The 27,579-nt window shown below is 43.2% G+C and overlaps 2 protein-coding genes across 3 annotated transcripts in view; one reads left to right on the top strand and one right to left on the bottom strand.

Annotated features, from left to right (window-relative positions):
• The window catches only part of LOC115141888 (sacsin-like), a 36,977-nt gene extending 36,684 nt beyond the window's left edge, over positions 1 to 293 (bottom strand). Inside the window, 1 exon segment of the mRNA XM_029681247.2 lies at positions 195 to 293. The gene's annotated coding sequence lies outside the window, so the exon portion shown is untranslated.
• Positions 294 to 7,405: 7,112 nt separating this feature from the next.
• Positions 7,406 to 23,325, top strand: LOC115141887 (tumor necrosis factor receptor superfamily member 19-like). Of its 2 annotated transcripts, none has more exons than XM_029681244.2 (10): positions 7,406 to 7,959; positions 8,398 to 8,488; positions 8,832 to 8,945; positions 13,469 to 13,647; positions 13,809 to 13,894; positions 19,431 to 19,595; positions 19,752 to 19,919; positions 20,046 to 20,148; positions 20,758 to 21,056; positions 21,922 to 23,325. In XM_029681244.2, exons 2-10 carry the CDS (start codon positions 8,423 to 8,425, stop codon positions 21,924 to 21,926), a joined length of 1,185 nt encoding a protein of 394 aa, XP_029537104.1. In that variant the 5' UTR covers positions 7,406 to 7,959; positions 8,398 to 8,422; the 3' UTR covers positions 21,927 to 23,325. The 2 variants fall into 2 exon arrangements, with proteins under 2 accessions (XP_029537104.1, XP_029537106.1); XM_029681246.2 differs by having other exon boundaries at positions 7,407 to 7,959; positions 19,752 to 19,877.
• Positions 23,326 to 27,579: the final 4,254 nt, after the last annotated feature.

Raw genomic sequence — 27,579 nt, 5'->3', positions numbered from 1 at the left:
GTTTTCACTCGAGCCACTTATCTAATGTATATTTATTGTTATTCGTTTACATTCCATAGGATACGTACAGTTAGCCAATGTTGCGGTTGTAAGAAGCTTTATTTAGCCATTCCCCCTCAATGGGTCCCCCGCTAAGGCTACAATGTATCACTGCGGTGCTCAGTTATCAGCTATTCAGTAAAACGGCCACTCACTTGTATCCCGCCAAGACATTCGTTTCATGATCTTGTAATCCAGCTTTATCTTTTCAATAGAATCTGTGTTTCTGAAAATTATAGATATGGAATTCGTAAGCAAACAAATTTGTGAGGCTACTTCCTACATGGTAATTCCTTCAAAGGCGCTGTTTCTAATAATGTATTATCAGTGCATGTGATAACTGCGTCTGTTGCGGGTTGGCTGGACTGCTGGTGGGAAGCTAATGAACTCTGGTAGTTGTAGTCACGACAGTAACAAGATTAGAAACACATTGCAGTCCCTCTCAAATTGCGTCCATCTAGCTACTTTCTCATATAAACCCATATTATTATGGGTTGCAAAATAAGCTATGGTTATAATATGAATATTTTGCAGGTGATGCATTAGGTTATATGTTACACTTTCTATGTCTGTAGTAAATCAATTTCAGTTTCTCATCTATGTTATATTCTTTAGAATTAAGTAGTTGTATAATTCAATATAAAGTAATCATCTCTGAAAATGCTTAGATAATATTTATGATTTTGGTGCAGTGCAATTGGCATCAGTATCCACTGCAACGTAGAAAAATGACATCACCCAACCGTAATCAAGGACTTTCAGCACTTTAAACGATCCATCTCCACGCGTTGACATTATTTTATGCTTAGCATGTCAACAAACGTTTTCGCAAAATATGATCTATGAAAGACTGACACTGTTGTGTGCAACAAACGAAGGGCACATTGTTAGGCCTATTTGGCTACCCTACTCGTAAACAAACAATAACATATTCATGATACGGGGAAAGAAAAGCATCAACCAGTTTGCAATTTTCAGAATACGGTTGATGCTGCAGAAGCCTATACGAACAGGGATACTTACATCGGAGCAAGATTCCACCAGAATCATCAGACTCACGCATTGTGCGGCATCTGCCCTGTCCTCTCCACCCTCTCATAGCTTGTAGTCCAAACGTCGCTGCTTGACTGTCTTTAAAACGGGAGACCTGTACTGGGGTGATCAGATGAATGTATAGGACTATCCAGTATCCACTTTCCAACAGAAATATTCTGAGAAACTGTACACGCGAGACATAATCCTATATCGAATGGTCTCCTCCAAACATCTCTGAACAAGTTCAATACTGCAGAACTCGTGCATGCATGTCTTAAAGCTACAGTATGAATGGGTGACCGAACCGACTGCACACCAAATCAAAATCAAATCGAATTGTATTTGTCTCATGCTTCGTAAATAACAGGTGTAGACTAACAGTGAAATGCTTACTTATGTCTTTTTCCAACAATGCAGAGTTAAATATATATACATATATAATACCAGTCAGAACTTTGGACACCTACTCATTCAAGGGTGTTTCCTTATTTGTACTATTTTCTACATTGTAGAATAATAGTGAATACATCAAAACTATGAAATAACACACATGGAATCATGTAGTAACCAAAAAAGTGTTTAACAAATCAAAAAATATTTTATGTTTGAGATTCTTTAAAGTAGACATTTTGCCTTGATGACAGCTTTGCACACTCTTGGCATATTTTAATTTTTTATAAATTTTTAACCAGTTTTCGCTTTGACATCATCCAGGGGTAAAGTGACTAGGCAACAGGATAGATAATAAATGCACACATATGTACGTGTACGTTGGGGTGTCAGTGCAAGTATGTGTGCATGTGTGGGTAGAGTCCAGTGTGTGTATGTGTAACGGATGTGAAACGGCTAGCTAGTTAGCGGTGGTGCGCGCTAAATAGCATTTTGATCGGTGACGTCACTTGCTCTGAGACCTTGAAGTAGTGGTTCCCCTTGCTCTGCAAGGGCCGTGGCTTTTGTGGAGCGATGGGTAACGATGCTTTGTGGGTGACTGTTGTTGATGTGTGCAGAGGGTCCCTGGTTCACGCCGAGGTATGGGCGAGGGGATGGTCTAAAGTTATACTGTTACATATGCATAGAGTCAGTGCAAGAGAGTTAGTGCAAAAAAGGGTCAATGCATTTGATTAGCTATTTAGCAGTCTTGTTTAGCAGTCTTATGTCCTGGGTGTAGAATCTGTTCAGGGCCCTGTTGGATCCAGACTAGGTACACTGGTACCTCTTGCATTGCAGTAGCAAAGACAAGAGACTATGGCTTGGGTCGCTGGAGTCTTTGACCATTTTTTGGGCCTTCCTCTCATACCGTCTTGTATAGAAGACCTGGATGGCAGGGAGCTCGGCCCCAGTGATGTACTGGGCTGTACTCATCACCCTCTGCAGCGCCTTGCATTAGGATGCCTTCCAGTTGCTCTTAGCATGAGCTGATGCAGCCAGTCAAGATGCTCTCAATGTCCTCCCGAGTGGTGCAGCGGTCTAAGGCACCACTACAGCTTCGGGTTAGATACCAGCCGGCCATGACCGGGAGCCCCATGGGACGGCACACAATTGGCGCAATGTCATCCGGGTTAGGGGAGGACCTGGCCGGGGGATTTCCTTGCCTCATCGTGCTCTAGTTACTCCTTGTGGGAGGCCGGGTGCCTGCAAGCTGACTCTGGTTGTCAGTTGGACAGTGTTTCCACCGACAGTGTGTCAAGAAGCAGTGTGGCTTGGCAGGTCATGTTTTGGAGGACACATGGCTCTTGACCGTTGCCTCTCCCAAGTCCGTTGGGGAGTTGCAGCGATGAGACAAGATCGTAACTACCAATTGGATATCACGGAATTGGGGAGAAAAGGGGCTAAAATAAATATATATGTATTTTTTAAATGCTCTCAATGGCACAGATGTATAACTTTTTGAGGGCCCATGACAAACCTTTTCAGCCTCTTTAGGGGCAAGAGGCTGTGTGGGTTTGTGGGGACCATGTTAATTCCTTAGTGATGTGGACACCGACGAACTTGATTCTCTCGACCCACTCCACCACAGCCCCATCTATGTGGATGAGGGTGTGCTCACCCCTCCGTTTCCTGTATCCCACAATCAGCTCATTTGTCTTGGACGTTGAAGAGAAGTTGTTGTCCTGGCACCACACAGCCAGGTCTCTGACCTCCTCCCTATAGGCTGCTTCATTGTCATCGGGAATCAGTCCTACCACCATCGTGTCATCAGCAAACTTGATGATGGTATTGGAGTCATTTGCGGCCACACAGTTGTGGGTGAACAGGGGTACTGGTGGGGACCAAGCACACATCCCTGAGGGGCCCCCGTGTTGATGGTCAGAGTTGTGAATGTGTTGCTGCCTACCCTCACCACCTGGGGGCGGTAGGTCAGGAAGTCCAGGATCCAGTTGCAGAGGGAGGTGTTCAGCCGCATGGTCCTGATCTTGGTGATGAGCTTGGAGGGGACTATAGTGTTGTAATTAATGAACAGCATTCTTACATATGTATTCCTTTTGTCCAGGTGGGTGAGGGCAGTGTGGAGTGCAATAGAGATTGTGTCATCTGTGGATCTGTTGGAGCGGTATGTGAGTTGGAGTGGGTCCAGTGTGTCTGGGATGAAGGTGTTGATGTGAGCCATGACCAGCCTTTCAAAGCATTTCATAGGTATATATGGGAGTGCTACAGGGCGATTGTCATTTAGGCAGGTTATCTTGGCATCTTTGAGCACGGGGACTATGGTAGTCTGCTTGAAACAACTTGGTATTACAGACCGGGTCAAGGATAGGTTTAAAAAGTCAGTGAAGACACTTGTCAGCTGGTCAGGGCATGCTCTGAGTTTGCTGGTCTGAGGTCGTACAACGAGAAGCATCCGGATTAGTGTCCCGCTCCTTGAAAGCGGCAGCTCTTGCCTTTAGCTCAGTGCGGCTGTTGCCTATGGTACTGTATTCATCCTATAGCTAGAGGACTCCTGCTATATCCAGGACTGATAAGCATAATTCTTTTTGTCTTTATCTGTTGTGGTCTAATACTGTCTTTTTGCTAGCTAGGGCCACCATTTCCTTTAAGTGCTGTCTGTTTTGCCAGTGGCCTACTTGGTGTGTGAACTGCTGACTGCTCATAATTTGCAGATCGTTGTTGGCACATCAACCGGGTTCAATGGGCAGGGCAATTTGTGACTTGTTTTGGTAATCAGTGGCTGTATTAAATGGAAGTGGTTTCATCTCTTTTCTGAGCTTCTCAGGCTCCATCTCAGTGTGCTTCATTCTATAGTTAGAGGAGTCCTGATATCTCCAGGATTGATAAGTATATATAATTTTTGTATTTATCTGTTGTGGTCTAGTACTGTCTTTTTGCTAGCTAGGGCCATCTCCTTTAAGTGCTGCCTGTTTCCTCAGTGGCCTACTTGGTGTGTGAACTGCTGAAGCCACTTGCTTCTGCCTCTGACCCTCGGAAACTCTTTTCCACATTCTCCTCCCTCCTTAATGCTCCACCCTCTGTCCCTCCCTCCTCCCTCTCTGCAGATTACTTTGTCAACCACTTTGAAAAAACAATTGACGACATCCGCTACACATTCACTCAGCCTATTGAGTCCACATGTCTCACTCACACAGAACTACCCTACACCTTGACCTCTTTCTCCCCTCTCTCTCCAGATGACATCCTGTGACTAGTGAGGACTGCAACAGCTAATGTGGATCCTAATAAAATACTCCCCCCAAAATACTCTCATGTCACCCCGCTCCTCTGCACACTCCACTGGCTTCCAGTTGAAGCTTGCATCCACTACAAGACCGTGGTGCTTACCTATGGAACAACACAAGGAACCCACAAGGAACCCTCCCAACCTTCAGGCTATTCTCAAACCCTACACCCTAACCCGAGCACTCCGTTCTGCCACCTCGGGTCTCTTGGCCTTCCCACCCCTATGGGAGGGCAGCTCCTGCTCAGCCCAGTCCAAGCTCTTCTCTGTCCTGGCACCCCAATGGTGGAACCAGCTTCCCCCTGAGGACAGCAGAGCCCTGTCCATCTTCCTGAAAACATATCAAACCTTACCTCTTCAAACAGTATCTTAAATAATCCTCTTCCTCACCACGACTCCTCACCCAAACATTTAACCAGCACTTGCAGTTGACACCCCCCGCCCCACCCCACCCCACTCCTCCTTCTAGCTCTGACTCTACTGACAGCTACGTTATTGAGGAAAAATGTACTTTCTATGCCTGTGATATGTGGTTGTCCCACCTAGTTATCTTAAGATGAATGCACTAACTGTAAGTCGCTCTGGATAAGAGCATCTGCTAAATGACAAAAAAACTAACAAAAAAAAAGGCTAATATATATAAGTACGGTCACTGTGGGCACAAAGTTGTTGATGCACTTATTAATGAAGTGACTGATGTGGTAAACTCCTCAATGTTATCGGATGAATCCTGGAACATATTCCAGTCTGTGCTAGCGAAACAGTCCTGTAGATTAGCATCCGCTTCATCGGACCACTTCCGCATTGAGCATGTCACTGGTACTTCCTGTTTGAATATGCCAATAGGCCTAGGCCTGTTTGTTATTGCACCTTTATTAACCAATCACCAGATGCAATTAAAACGTGTTTTTGCTGTCCCAAAGAAAGATGCATGGGGTTACAATTTGGGGTTCAAATCAAGTTGCACCATGGTGGCTCAAACCACAATATATTTATCAAAATGTGTTAATGTGTTAAAAATATCCAGCTTCTTTTGGACGTTTCTGTGGATATAATCAAATAAGTGTATTCAAAGTGGTCCCTCACCTGAGACAAATATAGGCTCAGGCATATACCTTCATGTATTCAGTTTAGCGAGCAGATATTTTAGAAAATATGATTTTAAGGTGCACACCTCTTAATGTTGTGACGAAGAGAATGGTGCGCTAAAATAAACTATCCCACTGCAGACCAATTCCCATGTATGAAAATATCATGACAGTTTATATGCACTAGATGGAGACAATGTATAAACCCCAGTCAACAGTCCCACAAAGAGATGATATCAAAACATATTGAACAATGCATTGAAACAACTAAAATGGACAGTTTTATAACTACAGCCCCATAGCAGTGTGTCCACCAGGCTGAGATGAACACATCCTTGTAGAGATGAAAGCACCTACAGTTGGTTGCTATACTTGTGTATTGGAAGGAGGTCTTATGCAGAGGAGAGTTGTTTTTCTATTTGTGAATGGCACCATTATATATGTGTGCCATTCATTAAAAAGTCAAGGACTGCAATCTTTTAGTACACAAAAGATATACAACACATAAGAAATGTGTAGGCATTTTGGACTTTTCAAATAACTAACTTAATATTTATTGTAATGTATTCAAACTAGAGATATTTGCCAGATACATTATTAGAGAAATAGTAAGCGGAGCAACCTTCCGCTGTAGAAATACTGTAGTTCCATTATTTGAAATGTGGGGCAATAATGAAAACATGCAGAAAGCCTACCTCAAGTTTGTACAATCATGACACAAATCTCTAGAATTTATTTACAACATGCCCTAACATGTCTACTAATTGGCTGCTCTGTTTGACTGCAAAATGTTACTTTCCTCTCACTCTGCCTCTCTCTCTCTCTCTCTCTCTCTCTCTCTCACTGTGTTTGAGTTCTTCCTATTTACATAGCTGAAAACAGAAATGTTAGTAGGCCTAGTTAGGGCAGGAGTAGAATTATGATTTTTGTGAAACAGTGAAGGCTAGGCCTATGTGAGAAGGGACGCTATTTGTTAAAATTAGCATTAGGCCTTCATGTATTATATTGTAAGGGTTCATAGGTTGTTAATAATTGCATACATTATTTACAGGTCAATTGTAAATTATTATATGGTATTATTGGTCAGGTCAATGTTGTTGCTCTAACAATTTAGGCTTAAGCCACAACGTCTATAAACATCTTCTAAACTCTTTATAATGGGGCTGCAGGATAGCCTAGTGGTTAGAGCTTTGGACTAGTAACCAGAAGGTTGCAGGTTCAAACCCGTGAGCTGACAAGGTACAAATCTGTCATTCTGCCCCTGAACAGGCAGTTCCTAGGCCTTCATTGAAAATAAGAATTTGTTCTTAACTGACTTGCCTAGTTAAAAATAAGCTCGTTATTATAAACTCCAAACATAAAGGGTAGCTACTGCATCCTATCTTATCCAAATTGACCACCATAAAGTAGAGACAGTTTGCTTGCTCTCAGCCTCTTTCAGATTGTTAACTTTGTGGCTGGTTTCCTCTCTAAAAGCTGCAGACAGTCGGCCCGACCAATCCCAGAACAGCAGAGTGACGTCATGGCATCTGCAGCTCATTGAGATGAAAGGGAATGTTTGAGGGCTGTGCTCAACTTCAAACCCAAGCCTGGCATCAAACAGCGAGCCCTCAGATAAACCAAACAAACAGACCGGGGATCGCACAGAGGGAGGCGGCCCTGGAAGTGGAATAACAACACAACCAGATCTCGACGCCTTGCACTTTACAAACTCTTTGCATTTCCACTTTAATGATCCATCTGTCTTGCATGCAATTGTATCGAATTGTGAGGTTATTGTCATGCGATCATAATGACCTGTTTGTAGCTCTAGTGTCCGCCCTGTGATTGCGCTTTGATGTAGGCCTGGAGGCCGATCAGAGATCAGATTACATGTTTTAGATCGCAGCCATCCCCTGCCTTTGATCTCCACGCTGATTTTGTCTTCAATCCGGGGATTCCTCTGGACTGGAGCAGCGCAGCCGGGCAGAGAGCACATCGCATGGCTGGAATGGTCTGGAGCCCTATGCAGAACGCATAGGCATAGGAGTGGATATCTGTCTCAAACTACAGTCATTCAGCCGGGGAAGGGATAACTAAAGGAAGTGATAACTAAAGAACCGATCAGACTACAGCAGCACATACCAGGTAAAGCGTACAGAGGGCTGCAGTTGTTTTGTAGCCTATATGATTTTGAGACTTTCAACAAACTGAAACTATTAACATAAATGTTTTGACTTTTGATAAGATAATTCTGTCATAGCCCTGGCCGGTTTTGACGCATGACGTAGCATCATTGTCCTCGCTGAATATATAAACTATCTCATCAAAAATATTGTTACAATGTTCCACAATAGTTGTTACAAAACCGGTATGTTGTGATTGGTCACTATGTCTACCTGTTTGGGGAAAGTAGCTGAGAACAAATATGTACCTACTCCTGATTATTGTACTAATTTTCACTGGCCATACATTGGTCTTTTTGACACCAATACAAAGTTCCACAATATTCCTTTATGTTTTTTGTTGTTGTTGAACAGAGTAGAAATTCTCATCTTCATTCTAATATCTCTCTCTCTTTTCCAGACTCATTCCACAGTAGCCCCTCAAAATGGCCTGGATGTTTGGTCAAACCTGGTTACTTCTACTGACATTTCATGTAATATACTCATCTCTGGTAAGTGTTCTGCATTGAATTTACCCAACTAGTGTGATATCAGGCTTTTGACAGGCCATTTATAGTCTGATCTGTGATCTGTAATGTCCACGTATAATAGCCTTTGTAACAGTCTCCATTCTAAGTTAGTGTCGTCAGATCTGTCAGGACATCAATGTGTGGACGGACAGATATAGTAGTCTACATAGTTTGAGGAGTAAAAGCCAGTGGGTGAAATAGTGGCACTATTGTAGGGGGATTACGCCGGCGCTGGACTCGGTTAACATTATCTCTTACTGATGAAAGGCGTGATGAAACGCAGGAATCCCTAGCTGCTCAGTATCAAATGATTATTCCCTCTCAGGTTCCTGTAACGGCGGAGGAGGAGACCAGTGAATGCAGAGAACAGGAGTACAAGGATCAGCTTGGGAACTGTAAACCCTGCAAGCAGTGCGACGCGGGACAGGAGCTATCAAAGGTCTGAAGCCTAGTAATGTACCCTATATAGACAGTAAAACTTAGACATCAACATATTATGTTATTCTTAAGAGTGCCCTTAAATGTACTGCACTTTACATACAGACTTAAAAAATATGTAGGAAATGTAGTCCAGATGATTACACCTCAGTTGAACAAGTTTATAGCATGTTTCATCACAGTTGAAAGGAAACCTTGATCTATAAAAATGAAAGAGAGTGAAACCATGATAAAACTGGATACTAACAGATCACTTAAATCATGTTGGAACTTCATAAACCTGAATAACCTCTGGATAAGATATACACTTGGTAAATAAATAAAAAACAGATCTTTTTTGGGAAAGACCTGCGTTCATCAATAGAATGGATTCCAGTGTTTAGAATAGTGAATAATATCCAGGGGACTGAGGTTATTTATGACTTCCTCTGTTTCATGGAGAAAAGGGCCAAATGGCTTTTGTAGAACACCAACCACTCTTTAATCAGTCACACCCATACTTCGACCCTCTGTTGCTGAATGGATTCCATTGTTTTTCCCCAGGTTCCCTGTCCAAGTTATTGTCTCCATTGTTTGAAGGAAACCATGCATAAACTTGCTGTACAGTGAGAGGGGAATGCCTTTAATCACTATTCTTGCCAAAGACATGGTGCTCTGTGTGGGCTGTGTAGAAACGGGTTGGGAGGCCATAAGCAAGTTAGTTTAGCAATGCTTTTCCTCCTACCACTTCAACATGTGCTCAGCTAAGCACAGGTAAAAAACCTTCCATCTTATACTAAATTGCCCTCTCGTATCATCTGTTGCACACATACATTCCTACCAGGTTGCTTTTTATCTTGTTACACACAGACACGCAGTCAGTGGTGGTACGCTTCAGTGGGCCCCATGTTTCTCTGCCAGTTCAACAGTCATGAATGCTAGACACCCTGGGGGTCCTGGTTAATAATTGGCTGCCTCATTCATTCTAAGTGGTAGCGGGAAGCCATCTCACAGTGGAGGGAGGCTCTAATAAGGCTGTGTGGCTACCATAGAGACATATGGAATGTGATTATACCATCTTCTGGATGTCTGCCTGTATTGTTGCAAAGCAACATCACAAACATCAATTAGGTCTTCGTTCAGGGAACCACCAAAGCATCAGGGAAGTCTTTTATTAAAATGATCTGATATTTGTCATTTTCATCAACATAACATAACTTAATAGCTAGCAAGGGTTGCTTTGTTTTTTTGTCCTCATATCAAACATACATACTGTTAAGAACTACATTCCTGCCCCCCGTCCCCCCAGTCCCGCTTAAATCTGAACTCAGACCCTTTGCAGTCACCATTAAGTAGGTAACCCCCCCCCCCCAGGCTGTAAATTCAGCCACCAGTGGTTTCAAATGACAGAGATAGCTAATATACCATTCACTCTGACCCAAGTGGTCTCAACAACAATCTTGATTAATGTTTTGACCAGGGATGGTATTTAACAAGCTTCCTGGCCTTGAGGGTCAGATTGTTGCGAGCTCTTCTGAGAATCACACAACTCTCACTTGTACACAGGTTTCTTTCTATTAAATCCTCGAAAAATACAGAAGTCCTCGCCTTGTCTTTCATCCAGCATTTCGTCACATTTGCGCAAATCTACGATTCCAAACCATATATACATACAGTACACACAGTACATACAGTACACATAGTACATACAGTACACATAGGAGTGACTGCCCCACATATAGTGCATGCAAGCTGGGAACTGCATTAAGCCACTGGCAAAGAGGCAACATGTCTTTGATTTGTAGACACTAGACATTGAAAGAGTGTGGCAGTGTGTGGAGAACATTAGATGGCACACTGCGTTAACAAACTCATATTGTTTTACAAACTCATTCATTACTGGATCAGATGACTGGCCCCCCTAGAGACTCTTGTAATTCCGTCCTGATCTCTGAACTATCTCCCCGTCTGAACATGCTTTAACCCCAGCCAGCCAGCCAGCTCTCTCTCTCTCTTCCCTCCACACCGCTCTACCTCTGTGCTGTTTTGCTTGGCATTCTCACCAAAAACTAGATCTGGAGATAGGAGTAAAATGAGACTTGTAAGCACTGGCTTTTGTGCTCACTTCTTAGGCTAGATCATCCTAAACCCATGGAAGTAATGACACACTTGAAAGCTAATTTACCTATACCCAATTAGCTCCATTTAAATGAGACAGTAGCATTATGTGATTCCTGGCTGCATCCAAAGATTGGATACCTTGACAGCATCTTTATTGTTAAAAAAAAAAGGTGTTTCCATCCAATTACCAGAGACAAAGGACTGAATTAGATCATTCCGGGATGTTACAGCTCTGCCTGGGTGGAGACCCCTCTCAAGTTGGCTGAGTGCTCCTTTTGTTCTGTGCCCTGGCCTGTGTACATGGCAGCCCCATCTACTGCCATGCAGTGCCACATGAACAGTGTGCCCGCGCCCAGCTTTGTGGGGATCAATCCTCTTAAGACCCCTTCATCTGGAAGTTGGACGACGCTCCTCTGTCCAAAACCACTCTAAACAGCTCTTCTCTGACTGCTTTGCAGCAGCTAGCCTTCCATGGCGTGCACTAGGAGAAACCCAGGCTCCAGGGTTCACCATCCTCCATGAATCAAAATTGTAACTTTATTTCCTTCTCTCCGTTGTCATCATCTCCCTTCCCTCTTTCTGTCTCACTCTCTCTCATCTTTCCACTGTTCCCTGCTCTGCTGGTGTGAAGGTCCTTATATGGAGATCACATAACAACAGCTGCAGTCCTGTCATAGCCTTCCTCCGGCCAGAGCCAAGGTCCAATGTCGTCTTATATGTGTTTAGCTGAAATGGCTAAATTCCTCTGTCTTCTGCCCCGACTCTGTGGGGCCATCACAGGATCCCATCTTTGCCTCACTTTTTAACATTTTCTTAGCCAGTCTGCCCACATTCTGGTGCGACTGCATCCCCAGGCGGTGAAACGTGACAAGGTCAAGGAGAGAAGTGCCCTGTTTGAATCTCACCTTCACGTTAATGATATATGAGCCCCCCCTCCATCAGTCAGCCTGGTCTGGGAATGCAGTGTGGCAACAGTGGTTTAATAGTGGACGGGGGCAGCTGCTGCAGATAACAAAATGACTGATGTCATTCCAGCACAGTCCTTTTACTTGGCGTGGGATGCGATGATCAGCAGGAATGTAAATGTTCCTATGACCACAGGAAAACCAGTTTGCCAGCCTCTGTGTGCCAAATAAATACTATATAACATTGAATAGGGATTGCATTAACATTAGACTTACTACATACACCCCATTATACATTTTTGGTCAAAACAGAATAGGCTATATTCTCTTGTCCCCATTTTATGAGGTGTACCCATTAATCCAATAGTAAACAGATATACTCATGTTATATAGATAATATATACAGGGTGATAATACTGTATATCTAATATGGGTCCAGTAATATTTTCCATCTTAGATTCGCTATAGAGGTTTAAGCTTGACAACTGAGCTGATTCCATATTAGATCACTCATTCAGTAATAGATGCTGTGCTTTTTAAGTGCAGTACCCATTGTAGGACCAGAAGAGGTATTCAACTTCTTACTCTTGTGCACCTCTCCATAATCCCTGCCCCATATCTAACTAAAGCGTTGCCTACATACACTGGCCTCTCAATCACCAGGACACTCACTGAGTTGTTCCAGAAAGAACCAGTCATACATAAACCCAGCAATATACTTGCAATATTACAACAGTGGTTGTCCCCGAGGGCCTTTATCTTTGAAATACCCGGCCATTCTGGATCCTGTTGCGGAAAGTCATGCATTGATTCTGAGAGTCAGGGAGATTATTGCCAGTGTAAGATGTTACCTTATGATCTTGGAAGCCAAGATCATTCTTTAATTCTAGACACCCTGGTCATCCTGCACATACAACACCCGTTCTGCCAGACACATTCTGTTAAAGATCTCCAAAGAACACACATCCCTGGGTCGCTCCTCTTTTCAGTTCGCTGCAGCTAGCGACTGGAACGAGCTGAAACAAATACTCAAACTGGACAGTTTTATCTCATTCTCTTCATTCAAAGACTCAATCATGGACACTCTTACTGACAGTTGTGGCTGCTTTGTGTGATGTATTGTTGTCTCTACCTTCTTGATCTTTGTGCTGTTGACTGTGCCCAATAATATTTGTACTGTGTTTTGTGTTGCTACCATGCTGTGTTTTCATGTGTTGCTGCTTTGCTTTGTTGTTGTCTTAGGTCTCTCTTTATGTAGTGTTGTGTTGTCTCTCTTGTTGTGATGTGTGTTTTGTCCTATATTTATATTGTATTTTTAATTTTATTTTTAATCCCAGGCCCCTGTCCCCGCAGGAGGCCTTTTGCCTTTTGGTAGGCCGTCATTGTAAATAAGAATTTGTTCTTAACTGACTTGCCTAGTTAAATAAAGGTTAAATAAAAATAAATAATTCAGAGCCTTTTTCCAGCTGCCCCCAGCCCCACCTCTCACCCAGAGGGTTTCTCCTGTTAATCCCTCCAGGAATGTGGCTTTGGTTACGGAGAGGATGCCCGGTGTGTGCCCTGCAGAAGCAGCCGCTTCAAAGAAGATAGGAGCCTGCAGAAGTGCAAGCCCTGCCTGGACTGTGGCCTGAACAACCGCTTCCAGAAGGGCAACTGTTCCACCACCAGAAATGCTGTGTGCGGAGACTGTCTGCCCGGGTGAGGGAGGGGCTTAATCACTTACAACAACTACTCTACTTCTACTACCAGTGTACTACTACTCAGTTACTACAGATACATGGTCAAAGTATTGGTTCGTTACTGCACACAATCAATTAAACATATTTCATAATAATCCAATGCTATGTTGTGTTTAACAGGTTTTACAGGAAAACGAAGCTGAGCGGATTCCAAGATATGGAGTGCATACCATGTGGGGACCCTCCACCTCCATATGAACCACACTGTGAGGACTTACTTTCTCTTCCTTTACTGGAAGTTGTGTAACATCAGAAGAACCTCTGAGGAAAAGTTCTCATTAAGTTGAACCATTCACATCAGGCCAAGGAATGTAGCCAGTGAAATTACAGGCAAAAATAAGGAATATCCGTAGCTTGAATGAGAAGTTGAGAGCATCATTAATTAAAACTATTGAACTCCAGGCTAAAAGTACAGCCAAGACCCCAAAAACATGTCAGGCCATAATACCATAACAAAGCACATACCTTCATCTAAAACATGCCAGCACAAGGTCCTTAGAGTAATCAGAACCACAACCCCAATGGGTGGAGAAAATCACTGTTCATTCAGTAAATTCTCATTGAGCCAGCCAACTATGTTTTATGCCCAAATAAATGCTTAGTTTTACAAGTAGGCCCATAAATGTTGAAATGGATACTGCTAGCATAACAGTCGGTCTTGCCAGAACTGGATTATTTTAGCTGCGACAATAAGACCCACTATCATCGCTCCATTCTCAGGGACTGCGGAAAACCTCTTATCTTAAGTAAAAGCCTCCATCCACATATTTCAATATTTCAAGACAAAAAGGAGCTTCGATGTTTCTAAATAATAGTGTGGAAATGATTGCATTACATCATGCTTCTTTAGTTAGGTCTTGAATGAAATAAGAGAGTGTAGTGTCACATCATGTACAGTAAAACTCTTAAACTTTGTTGTGTAATTTGCTAGCATGTATCCACGGAGGTCTATTAAGCATTTCTTAAAGGGTTTTTGTTCACAAAGCAGCGGATTGAATTCCAGTAGGACATTACTACATCTCATTAGCCACTTTTTTCCAGCCATTACCAGTGATTAAGTATAACCTTATGATTTTCGGCACTCACACAGAGAGAGTGGGCTAGCTAACTTATACCTTTGGTAAATGAGTGTGACTTCCTGATGCTTGTGGAGGCCGCAGCTGTTCCTTGAGAAGGTTTGGCAGCGTGTGTGTATCCAGCTAGGTCTAGCACTCCTCTGTTAGATAAATGAAAACGTCTCCAGGATATCAGACAACTTGAACTCACAAACTGAGTTTACATTTGCTCTTTCTGGAGATGGAAAAAAATCTACTTACATTTAGTATGTAAATCTGTGTCACACCCTCAATATGAGCTTGTTTTACTACTACCATTTTTGGACAATAAATATTTATATTCAAGCAATAACTGTAAAACATGCAGTATTTGTCTAGATAGAGTCTACATATGACTTACATTTACATTTAAGTCATTTAGCAGACGCTCTTATCCAGAGCGACTTACAAATTGGTGCGTTCACCTTATGACATCCAGTGGAACAGTAGTGCATCTAAATCTTTTAAGGGGGGGGGGGGGGTTGACCATATGAAATCACCCTGAACATGGGCCTTGGGACATCTAAGTTATGCATGTCTGTATTTTTGGCTGGCTGTCTGGCTTGCCATTTTGAATGCAGAAGCCCATGAATCAAAATGGCCATTGTCTCCCAGAGAGAGCAGAGCTGGTAGTTACTACAGGGAATCTTCCAAATGTTTGAAAGCCTTGATCTCTCTTCCTCTAGTGTTATCTTGTGTAGGGTGGTGAAAACTTAAAGGGCAGATCATTATAATAGGCTACACTGGCTCGGGGCGAAGCTGCAGCTGTGCAGGGAGGCCACTTTTGGAGGAGGCCGTAAATCTTAACGCACTTCAGTCTCCTGGACATTTTCTGGGGCAGAGTAAAAATTAGATTGTGTTTTATGGGTTTCTTCAGTTGCTTTAATGTATTTCATCTGCAGGAGTTTCTTCTGTGTCACGGTAGAGCTGTAAAAGTTGTCTGGAGAGAGGCCGACCGTAGCACCCCCCAATCCCCAGCTCCAGAACAGTTTTGCCATTTTTACTCATTCCAAACAGATTTACGCCAAGGTCATATGGGAATGTAGTCCGTTTTTTCTATTACCAATCATTGCTTCTTATTTAAGATGGAAGCTTAACAGTCAGATAAATATTTTTAGACACTTGTATCTCAAACCAGGATTTCACAGCATACACAAAAGGAAGTCAGTCCAATTTTGTTTGAAGAAAATGCAGACTCTTATCACCTCTTCATGCAACTGTAATACTTTTCCTAGAGATAGGGCCTGTGGTCAGGGCTACTCAAGACCCTAAAAGTCATGACCCGACTAATATCCATCCTCATTTCTCTCAACTTGTTACATTCAGACAACATTTAATTTCTTCTACTTCTACATTCCTAACTTCGTGTCAAGTCTCCTGACCACTGACTGTAAAACAGTAGTGTTAGCAGCATGCACAGAGTTATCTAGATTGAGTTGAAAACCAACACAAGCCAAATGAGAGCGGTCAACCCTTAAAATCAAGTCCACCAAAACAAAGTCACTCAAGAGCCAATCAGGACTCCCGAGTGGCGCAGCGGTCTAAGGCACTGCCTCTCGGTGCAAGAGGCGTCATTAGAGTCCCTGGTTTGAATCCAGGCTGTATCACATTCGGCCGGGATTGGGAGTCCCACACAATTGGCCCAGCGTTGTCTGGGATTGTCCGGGGTAGGCCGTCATTGTAAATAAGAATTTGTTCTTAACTGACTTGCCTATATAAAGGTAAAATAAAAAATTAAGAATTGACATGAGTAAAGTGTTTATGCTCAGAGCAGCAAAGCGCCTCACCACTGCCGTAATCTAGTATCCATGTAAATGTATAAACCCACAACCCCATGGCAATGCTAGTTTGTTTTTCTTGCAATACTAAAAGGGGTGTTGGGTGTATTTATGATAGGAAAGTCTGTTTAGTCAAAAATACAAACTCTTGGTTGTGGAGGGCTCATACCTCTTTGGCAATGGGAAGTCATTCCAGTTTCACAGGTGATGAATGTGGATGGGGTCACCATTCGTTTTCAGAAGGGGCCATTCATACTTCCCACTGGGCAAAAACTGGTTAAATCAATGTTGTTTCCACATCATTTCAACCAAACAATTCACATGATGATGTTGAATCAACGTGGAAAACTGGTAGGATTTGAACAAAGTAATCAACATAAGAGAATTTCTGATTTCTTAACCTAAATCTAATGACAAGGTGAATTTTTTTGTTGATTTCAAATTGAATTCACGTTAGTTGACTACTCAATCAAATGTAAATCAAAACTAGACATTGAACTAGACGTCTGTGCCAGTGGGTTGGTGGTTCCCTGTCTCTTTGTGGTCTGTCACACACAAGGCCATGCATGGCTTTAAGTTTGGCATTCCCAAAAGTCAACAGGGAGAGAGGAGAGCATGTATCAAAACAAGCAGTTTATTGGCAGAGTGCGGTGGGTTGATACGATCGGCAGGTGAGGTCTCCTCAATGGGTCAGCCTTAATCTATGTTTGCTGCAGCTGTCTGGGAGTGATAAGAGCTGCCACTGGGCTGGGGGTGTGGGGGAGACAGCTGTCTGTGAGTGATAAGGGCTGCCACTGGGCTGGGGGTGTGGGGGAGACAGCTGTCTGGGAGTGATAAGGGCTGCCACTGGGCTGGGGGTGTGGGGGAGACAGCTGTCTGGGAGTGATGTGTGCTGCCACTGGGCTGGGGTTGTGGGGAGACAGCTGTCTGGGAGTGATAAGGGCTGCCACTGGGCTGGGGGTGTGGGGAGACAGCTGTCTGGGAGTGATAAGGGCTGCCACTGGGCTGGGGGGTGTGGGGAGACAGCTGTCTGGGAGTGATAAGGGCTGCCACTGGGCTGGGGGGTGGGGAGACAGCTGTCTGGGAGTGATGTGTGCTGCCACTGGGCTGGGGGTGTGGGGGAGACAGCTGTCTGGGAGTGATAAGGGCTGCCACTGGGCTGGGGGTGTGGGGGAGACAGCTGGCTGGGAGTGATAAGGGCTGCCACTGGGCTGGGGGTGTGGGGGTGACTGCTGTCTGGGAGTGATAAGGGCTGCCACTGGGCTGGGGGTGTGGGCTGCCACTGGGCTGGGGGTGTGGGGGAGACTCCTGTCAAAATTGTTAGAAAATGGCACTTGGTTTCTGTCATAACAGTTTTGAAGACCTATCTCCCCTGAAACGTCCTAATCTTGTTTTAATAAGCCATTATCACCTGTTTGTTTACAATGTATATTGAAATGCTTATTTATTTAGCCCCCGGGTCAAACTGAAATTTGAAGCTTCACCGGCAGTTTGGGATTTTTTTCTTCCTCAGATGGAATGTACAAATACCCTTATCCCCTATCCTCTATCCCGCTGGAATATAAAACCTTTTCCAAGGCTAAAGTCATGTTTACATTGCACAACAAAGCTCTTGAATTTGAAAAGACCAAACCCACTTTGTTTTATGATTAATGTACTAAAAAGCAAACAGTGATTGAAGGGGCCTATTGAAAAATATTTTTCAAACAAAAAATATATTAAACAGATCTCACATAATCACTATTTTCTCTATAGGGGGCGGGTAGCCAGTCACTTTGTCATAGTAGGTGTAGTATTACTTTAGGTATTTTGCTCTCTATGTAAACCTACACATCAACTATGCACAGCTCTTGACTCACTTTAAATTCTATAAGAATGTAATTGTGATGAGGGAGAGTAATATTGACCTAAAATTTTAATCACAGATAATACAATCATACTTCTGTTGCTTTTTAAAATAATATCAGTGGCCTTATTGCACATGTTTGCCTTGTGACTAGACATCCGTCATGTACGAAATTATTCCTCAACAAAGTTTGTTTGCTTTGTTGAGGAATTAAGCAGATAGTTATATCTGATAAAGAACCATGACATTTTAGTCATTGAACCTTCATTTAGCATAAGGAGATTGTATCTAATTTGTTATGACATCTAGCACATTAAGCCCTGATGTTGCATATCCGTGGGAAAGTGTTTAATGAGAAGCTGTCCTCAAGGCCAGGTCCCTTAATGTGAGAGTGTGTGAACAGTTTAGCGGTGGGGATCCTAGACAATGGCAGCAGTTGCAGTCATGGGATAAACACACATGCACGAATGCGCACACATACACACACACACACACACACACACACACACACACACACACACACACACACACACACACACACCAGGCTTGTTTCAAACGTCTGGCCAGACTACACAGACATAATGATGGGGCTGTGTGACTGGCATGAGAGGGCCTTGGGGTGGGGGGATGAATGACGGCAATAACTCATCCTCCGGAGGGAGGGGGAGAATCTACTATAGACATTCTCCTTTGAGCCTGTCTCCTTGGAGGACTCAGTGGGCCAAAGACAGCTACTACATGCCAGTAATAAACATAAACCTAGAATGGACACAATTTAGGTGTAGAAAAATACTTGTTTTCAATATGTCCAGATAGTACTACCAAGGTCAGACAAAGACATGACACAGTCGACTCTAAAATATAGTCGTTCTAAAACTATACAATTGAAATGTTTTATTTAATTAAACTTTTTACAACTTCTACTGTAATTTCCGATGTTATTATGTCAGAAGAACTGCAGTGGTGACGTTTGATGCTCATATTGACCTTCTCTCTCACCCCGTCTCTATCTCTGCCCCTGCAGGTAGCGGGCGGGTGAACCTGGTTCCCATCCCCCCGGTGGTGACCAGCCCTCGGGACATGGCTCTGGCAGCAGTCATCTGTAGCGCTCTGGCCACCGTGCTGCTGGCCCTGCTCATCCTCTGTGTCATCTACTTCAAGAGACAGCTGCTGGAGAAGAAGCCCAGCGGTGAGTGACCAACTTGAATTTGAAAGAAGTCATTACAATGGTGTGGAAATCTCAGTGTAGCATTGGGACCAACAGGTGGCTTTGCTATTTAAATATAGCAGCTGCTATCTTGCACTTGTTTGGGGTCTCCATTATGAAAGTGTATTTTTGCTTCAGCATCTCTAAGGTCCCAGGATGGTCCGTACAGTGGAGCAGAGTTGTCCTGCCTGGACCGACGGAAGCTCCATGACTTCCCTCAGCGCCCATGCTGCCAATGTCACCATGGGCCAGGCCACACCTGTGGTAGGTCCAATTACTGGTGGGCTTCTACAAGCACATCAAGTGGTATGGAGTCTTTGACTTTATCACTATGGTACTGGCATTACTGTACGCTGAGGCTTCTTGGCCAGGTCATCCATGCGTTCTAATGGTTGGCGGTCGGTCACACGGTTATTCCTGTGTGATTTCCAGGCCCAGTGCACTTGATCCCCTCCCTGTGCTGTGATGAAATCTGCAGTCTGGGCCGGAGCAGAGACACCAGCCCCTTCCAGTCCCAGATCAGCCTCAACGAGGGGTGAGGACCATGACACAACACCACTCACCTCCACTCAAAACCATCAACCAACATTAATTAACCACCAATCAACATCACTTAACATTGTTCAACACCATCATAATTCATCAACAAAAATCACCATCTATTTTAGTACATGGATGCCCAGATATGACAGTCAGAAGAACAGGTAACAAGCACAGCAACTGATATTGTTTGACATCATGTCTCCTGGAATCCCAGAAAGACCTAGAAGTGTAGATAGACAGAGACAGAGACAGAGACAGAGACAGAGACAGACAGACAGACAGACAGACAGAGACAGACAGACAGACAGACAGACAGACAGACAGACAGACAGACAGACAGACAGACAGACAGACAGACAGACAACCATTGCTGTGGTGGATAATGTTTGCAAAACCAAACAACATTCCTTTACACACCTCTGGTTCAGAACAGGAAGAGAAACACAGACAAGGCCAACAACAGTCTTGTTATGGTGTTAACTTTGGGTCTGTTTGGGAGATTACTGTCAGAGAAGTGCCTCCCTGGGACTGTGGTTGGATCATTATTGCTAGGAATGGGAGAGATTTATGCTGCTGACACAGCCTCCATTTTCCCCTACAGATGCAGCATAAACCCCTGTGAGGAGAACGTCCTGGCCTATCTGAAAGCCCATCCAGAGCCCTGCATCTCCAGAGAGGCTGGCGAGACATGGCCACTCATGCAGAACCCCGACTGTGTCGAGAGCTTGGGATCGCTCCGCTGCAACCCAGAACCCACAGAGAGGTGCGAGGAGGGCGAGGAGAAAGAGGGGTGCACATTAAGTGAGGACACACAGGAGAAGCCAACTGATCAGAGCCAGGAGAAGACTGGTGCCTTGACAGAGGTCCTCCTTCCAAAGCAGCAGCCATCTTCACTGGAAGGTCAGTGGTGTCTTGCTGTACTGTATGACCTTTAATGCAGACACAGACAGAATGGTCCTCTGTGTACATACAGTTTGAAATTGAGCGATGCTTGGTATATAACATACTTAAAATGCTCACTTACAGTAGGGTAAGCTTTCCCAGTAATTATACATGAGCCAAGCCAATGAGCGATTAACAAGCTCAGTAACATACTATTCTTCACTGTGTTAAGAAAAGAGGAAAGTATGCAAGTGCAAACACTATTAAGCTCAGGAAACTAAAGGCCTTCGGTAAACTATGCCATGAAAGGAATGTGCTGTAAAGAAACATCACTGCTTCTCCTTCCCCTCAAAAACTATTTAGAATTCTTCTGCATAGCAGGTTCCCACCGGATTAATTTGAAATGGAACCGATAAGAAATGGTTGTCCATTAAAACAGATACACGCTATTTATGGAAAAAGCTTCAGTGTATCTGCCAAATGGAGCTTCAGAACCAGAGCAGACTGCCTGAACTGATGGAATCCAGTGAGTGGGAATGAGCTCAGAGCAGAGCAGCAGAAGCCCCAGCAAAGCAGTCATGTAGAAAGTTACAACACAGAGGCTACAACACAGAGGCGTTAGGACAGAGAAGACATTCTGTGTCCTAACAGCCTAGTTCAAACACACACACACACACTTATTTTACCATAACTGTTGCACACCCTTTGATCGGCAGGGACAGTGGTGTCCATGGAAACTGGAAGCAAAGATAGGGCCAGGCCGCAATCCTAGCCGAGCTTTCTGATGATATTGTTTTAACTGACTCGGTCCCTGCCTGGCCTGTGTTAGGTAGATAGATTACTAATGACCTTGTGTGCTTTTCTCCACTCTTTCTTTTTCCAGGATGACATGGATTTAGTTGACTCGCGTTCCACCCTTGAACCACCCTGGACCGGAAAACAGTCCAGAAAGATCCCGTTTCAGATTACATTAGCCCACACACCAATTTCAAAATAGTGTGTGGCACACAATCTCTTTCAAGCGGCTTGTGACCCACGGCCTTCCGTCACGCATCTGAAGCGACTATGTAAATAAATGCAAACAAAAGCACTTCACTGTAAAATAAAGCACAAGAGCAGAGACTGAAAAGAAATCTATGCACAACGCGATGTTGCCGGGCCAGAGGCTGATATAATGAAGTTCAAATGATGACAAAATGACTGTTGACTGGTACAAAGTAAATAGAAGCCACCCCCTTTGTTTCGGATGTCTGCTTAAGAATGTCTTACATCTACTTATGTAGGTGACTAGCAGCAACAGTATCACAGATCTGGCAGTGTGACTATTGGTGTGTCTTAATAACTGACAACGTCTCCTTAAAGGGCCTAAGAGAAGCACGTCAAAACGGACGTCTGTGATTTCTCGTGCACATTGAAGACAGTCTAGATAATACTGAATAAGACCTTTTAAGGATTGGACACTTTTTCCCCAAAATTTTGCCTAAAATGACATACCCAAATCTAACTGTCTGTAGCTCAGGCCCTGAAGCAAGGACATGCATTTTCTTGGTAACATTTGAAAGGAAAATGTGAAAGGATTGTAGGAGAATATAACACATTAGATCTGGTAAAAGATAATACAAAGACAAAACCAACTTTTTTTTTGTACCATCATCTTTGAAATGCAGAGAAATGGCTAAAATGTATTATTCCAGCCTGGGTGCAATTTAGATTTAGGCCACTAGATGGCATCAGTGTACCTGCAAAGTTTTAGACTGATCCAATGAACCATTGCATTTCTGTTTAAAATGTTGTATCAAGACTGTCCAAATGTGCCTAATTTGTTTATTAATAACTTTTCATGTTTAAAACTGTGCACTCTCCTCAAACAATAGCATGGTATTATTCCACTGTAATAGCTACTGTAAATTGGACAGTGCAGTTAGATTAACAAGAATTTAAGATTTCTGCCAATATCAGATATGTCTATGTCCATTGTTCTTGTTACTTACAACCTTATGCTAATCGCATTAGCCTACGTTAGCTCAACTGTCCCGCAGGGGACCCACCGATCCTGAAGAACAATGAGGAATATTTGTGTGTGATATCAAATTGGTTGTAGATCTTGTAAAATAGAAAATAGGTCAATATTTTTGTAACGTAGACATGACTGACTAGTGGCAAATATGCCTGTTTTTTTCAGTTGCAGTATTGGTGGTTGTGCATAATTTTTTTATACACTTCCACAATTAAATTACATTTGATATAATTGTCCATATTTGTAAATAAACCACTTCAACAAGACAAACTATGCGATCTTGATTGTTGTTCAAATATCTCTAGTGAATAGCACTGAAATGGCCCATCTTAAATCCTACACCAAGGACCTCAGACAACCTGCAATCATCACTACATCACACATACTACATTCACTTCAATATACAGTGGGGTCTCTTTCTGAAACTCAACATATTACTTCCCCAAAAATAATATGATTGGATTTGGTTCAGAACAAGATACATACAAGTAATGAAAATAAAGCTTCCATTAGCGATTTCATATTTAGGACATTATTCATGGATCTGTGCGATGTACAGTAGGCCCTCATGTGGTTACAGCTACCCAGCTCGCTCCTTTTGATAGCATGTTCACACCTTGATTAACCATCTGAAGTAAGTCCCACCTCACCGGGTGACGTCCAAGGTCTGATATCAGTGCTAGGCAAGTAATGCTCCAGAGTAGTGCAGCGGTCTAAGGCACCACTACAGACCCTGGTTTGATCCCGGGCTGTTTCACAACCAGCTGTGACTAGGAGTCCCATAGGCCAGCGCACAATTGGCTCAGCATCGTCGGGGTTAAGGGAGGGTTTGGCCGGGGTAGGACGTCATTGTAAAAAAATAACAATTTGTTCTTATTAACTGACTTACCTAGTTAAATATAGGTTACATTTTTTTTTAAATTAAAAGGACATTGTATGGTGAGCAGCTGCAACCTCAGCCCCTAGTAATTGAAACAGATGCAACAGCTGGTAATACTTGATTCAGCTAGTCGTCACAGTCTGGGTCGTGCTCTGTGTGAATTAAACAGAAGTCCCTCAAATCTCTGATTCATAACACCTAAGAGTCACTATCCTTCTCTGCCCATAACCTCCCCTCCCTCCACCCATCTCTCCATAACAGGAACACTTAGACAAAACAGAGGGAGCAGATTTGCCTTTAAGTCAAAACACTGGCAAAATGACAGGAATAGCAGGTGTTGTATTTGTCACCTCTGATCTGAACAGGAAATAACAATGAACTGCTCATACTTTCTCAGAAAATTATATTCAACGCTCACATATTGTTGTACCAGATATGAGTATTTTCTCTTCCCTAAATCTATGGGCAGATTTTTTTAAATAAAAAAAATAAAAATGTCTACATACTTCAACTTATCTATTTATATGGACATTGGAACAGACGCTTCAAATTTACATTCTCAAAGTGCTGAAGATTATATTGCACAATGATGCAATATTCTGAATTACAGAATGTACTTCTAGTGCTTTCCATAATTGATATGCATCAATGACAAATATTTGTGAATATGATATATTACATGTGGTATATGAACAGATCTGCAAAAACGTTCATGAACCACGTAGAACTTTTGGTTGACCTAAATCACTAAATACTAAACTGAACAAAAATATAAACGCAACATGTAAAGTCTTGGTCCTATGTTTCATGAGCTTAACTAAAATAGCCCAGAAATGTTCCATATGCACAAAAAGCTTATTTCTCAACAAATGTTGTGCACTAATGTGTTTGCATCCCTGTTACTGAGCATTTCTCCGTTGCCAAGATAATCCATCCATCTGACAGGTGTGGCATATCAATAAACTGATTAAACACCATGATCATTACATAAGTGCACCTTGTGCTGGGGACAATAAAAGGCCACTCTAAAATGTGTGCCCCACATGTCTCAAGTTTTGAGGGAGTGCGCAATTGGTATGCTGACTGCAGGAAAGTCCACCAGAGCTATTGCCAGAGAATTGAATGTTAATTTCTCTACCATAAGATGCCTCCAACGTCCTTTTAGAGACATCCAGTACATCCAACCGGCCTCACAACCGCAGACCACGTGTAACCACGCCAGTCCAGGACCTCCACATCTGGCTTCTTTACCTGCGGGATTGTCTGAGACCAGCCATCTGGACAACTGTTGAAACTGTGGGTTTGCACAACTGAACAATTTCCACACAAACTGTCTCAGGGAAGCTGAACTGCGTGCTCGTCGTCCTCACCAGGTTCTTGACCTGTGTCATGACGTTGGCCTGGGGGATAGGTTTACGACAGTCATAAATACCTCTTCCCACTTCTTCCGCCTCAAATACGCCCTCTTCTCCCTTCCTATATAAGCCCTTGACGACAATATAACTTCCTGTTCCGAGGATATGAGGGCGATGGTCCTATGTCAGAATGGTTCAGATAATAACTACAGAACGAAGCCAACATCAGCATGAGCTTTGGTTGCGAATGGTATGAACTTTTGAACTCTTATTCACTACAGAAGTGATACCTCCTAGCTGTTGAGTTAGCGACCGCAGCTGCAAATGTAGGTTAGGAAGGAACAGACAGAGTATCCCGTCTATCACACAACGACATTACTACAACGTATTCAATTGACAACCAGAGACATTCTTCAAAGGACAGAGGACTCGGTTTGGCAACACGGCCTTCCATCTACCACCAACCTACTGAAGCGCAGCTCAGAGTAAATATTTATTGCATTTTCCTTTTCCAAATGGGCGGTAATTTAGAATGCATAAGATACTGTATTTACGATAGCACAGCTTCGCCTTTGTTCCTGTCTTCCCGCTCTTTCACTCAACCCAGTCCCTTTTCCTTTGTGTAACAAGCCGTCATATCTGTTCCGCCCACTAGGGACATTTTCCTTTATGATGTAATTTGTAATCAAGTTATGATTAATTGTGTGTATGTGAATTCTGTGTGATTAGTTAGGTATTTAGTAAATAAATAATTAACCCCAATTTTGTATTACTGATTCAAATTGTTAGCCAGGGTTCTTGTAGATAAAATAATTTACAACTTTCAGATTATGAGACTGAAGTAAGATGAAGATTAATGTTGACTGCTATTGATGTCAAATATTACTAGTTCTTTAAGAGTTTATTCGGAAGATAACAGCTCTATAAATATTATTTCGTGGTGCCTGACTCTCTAGTTAATTACATTTACATGATTAGCTCAATCAGGTGATATTAATTATGGGGAAATTATTTTATAGAATATCAAATCAAATCAAATGTATTTATATAGCCCTTCATACATCAGCTGATATCTCAAAGTGCTGTACAGAAACTCAGCCTAAAACCCCAAACAGCAAGCAATGCAGGTGTAGAAGCACAGTGGCTAGGAAAAACTCCCTAGAAAGGCCAAACCTACGAAGAAACCTAGAGAGGAACCAGGCTATTTGGGGTGGCCAGTCCTCTTCTGGCTGTGCCAGGTGGAGATTATAACAGAACATGGCCAAGATGTTCAAATGTTCATAAATGACCAGCATGGTCAAATAATAATAATCACAGGCAGAACAGTTGAAACTGGAGCAGCAGCATGGCCAGGTAGTCCTGAGGCATGGTCATAGGGCTCAGGTCCTCCGAGAGAGAGAAAGAGAGAAATAGAGAGAGCATACTTAAATTCACACAGGACACCGGATAGGACAGGAGAAGTACTCCAGATATAACAAACTGACCCTAGCCCCCCGACACATAAACTACTGCAGCATAAATACTGGAGGCTGAGACAGGAGGGGTCAGGAGACACTGTGGCCCCATCCGATGATACCCCCGGACAGGGCCAAACAGGAAGGATATAACCCCACCCACTTTGCCAAAGCACAGCCCCCACACCACTAGAGAGATATCTTCAACCACCAACTAACCATCCTGAGACAAGGCCGAGTATAGCCCACAAAGATCTCCGCCACGGCACAACCCAAGGGGGCGCACCAACCCAGACAGGAAGATCACATCAGTGACTCAACCCACTCAAGTGACGCACCCCTCCCAGGAACGGCGTGAAAGAGCACCAGCAAGCCAGTGACTCAGCCCCTGTAATAGGGTTAGAGGCAGAGAATCCCAGTGGAAAGAGGGGAACCAGCCAGGCAGAGACAGCAAGGGTGGTTCGTTGCCTTTCTGTTTACCTTCACACTCCTGGGCCAGACTACACTCAATCATATGACCCACTGAAGAGATGAGTCTTCAGTAAAGACTTAAAGGTTGAGACCGAGAATAGCATGTCTTATTAATTAATCCGGCATAGCCAAAGACACGATATTATTGGTGCCCCATGTGAGGAATCTAAAATAGAATGAGACTTTCATTTTGATTCAGCCTGTATAAAATTGAAAAACAGATTACATAATATACCAAGGCGTATTTTGTTGTTTGCCGCGTGTTCCGGTTACCAAAGGAGGGTTTAGCTTGCATGCTAAAGCTAACCAGGGAAAATAGTCACGTTGAAATCCCTCCGCCTTGCAAACGGAAGTTTCGCTCCGG

This window comes from Oncorhynchus nerka, linkage group LG14, assembly GCF_034236695.1.
Source record: "Oncorhynchus nerka isolate Pitt River linkage group LG14, Oner_Uvic_2.0, whole genome shotgun sequence".
NCBI lineage: Eukaryota > Metazoa > Chordata > Actinopteri > Salmoniformes > Salmonidae > Oncorhynchus > Oncorhynchus nerka.
Note: the sequence above shows the minus strand (reverse complement) of the source record. Positions and strands in the feature narration are given on the sequence as shown.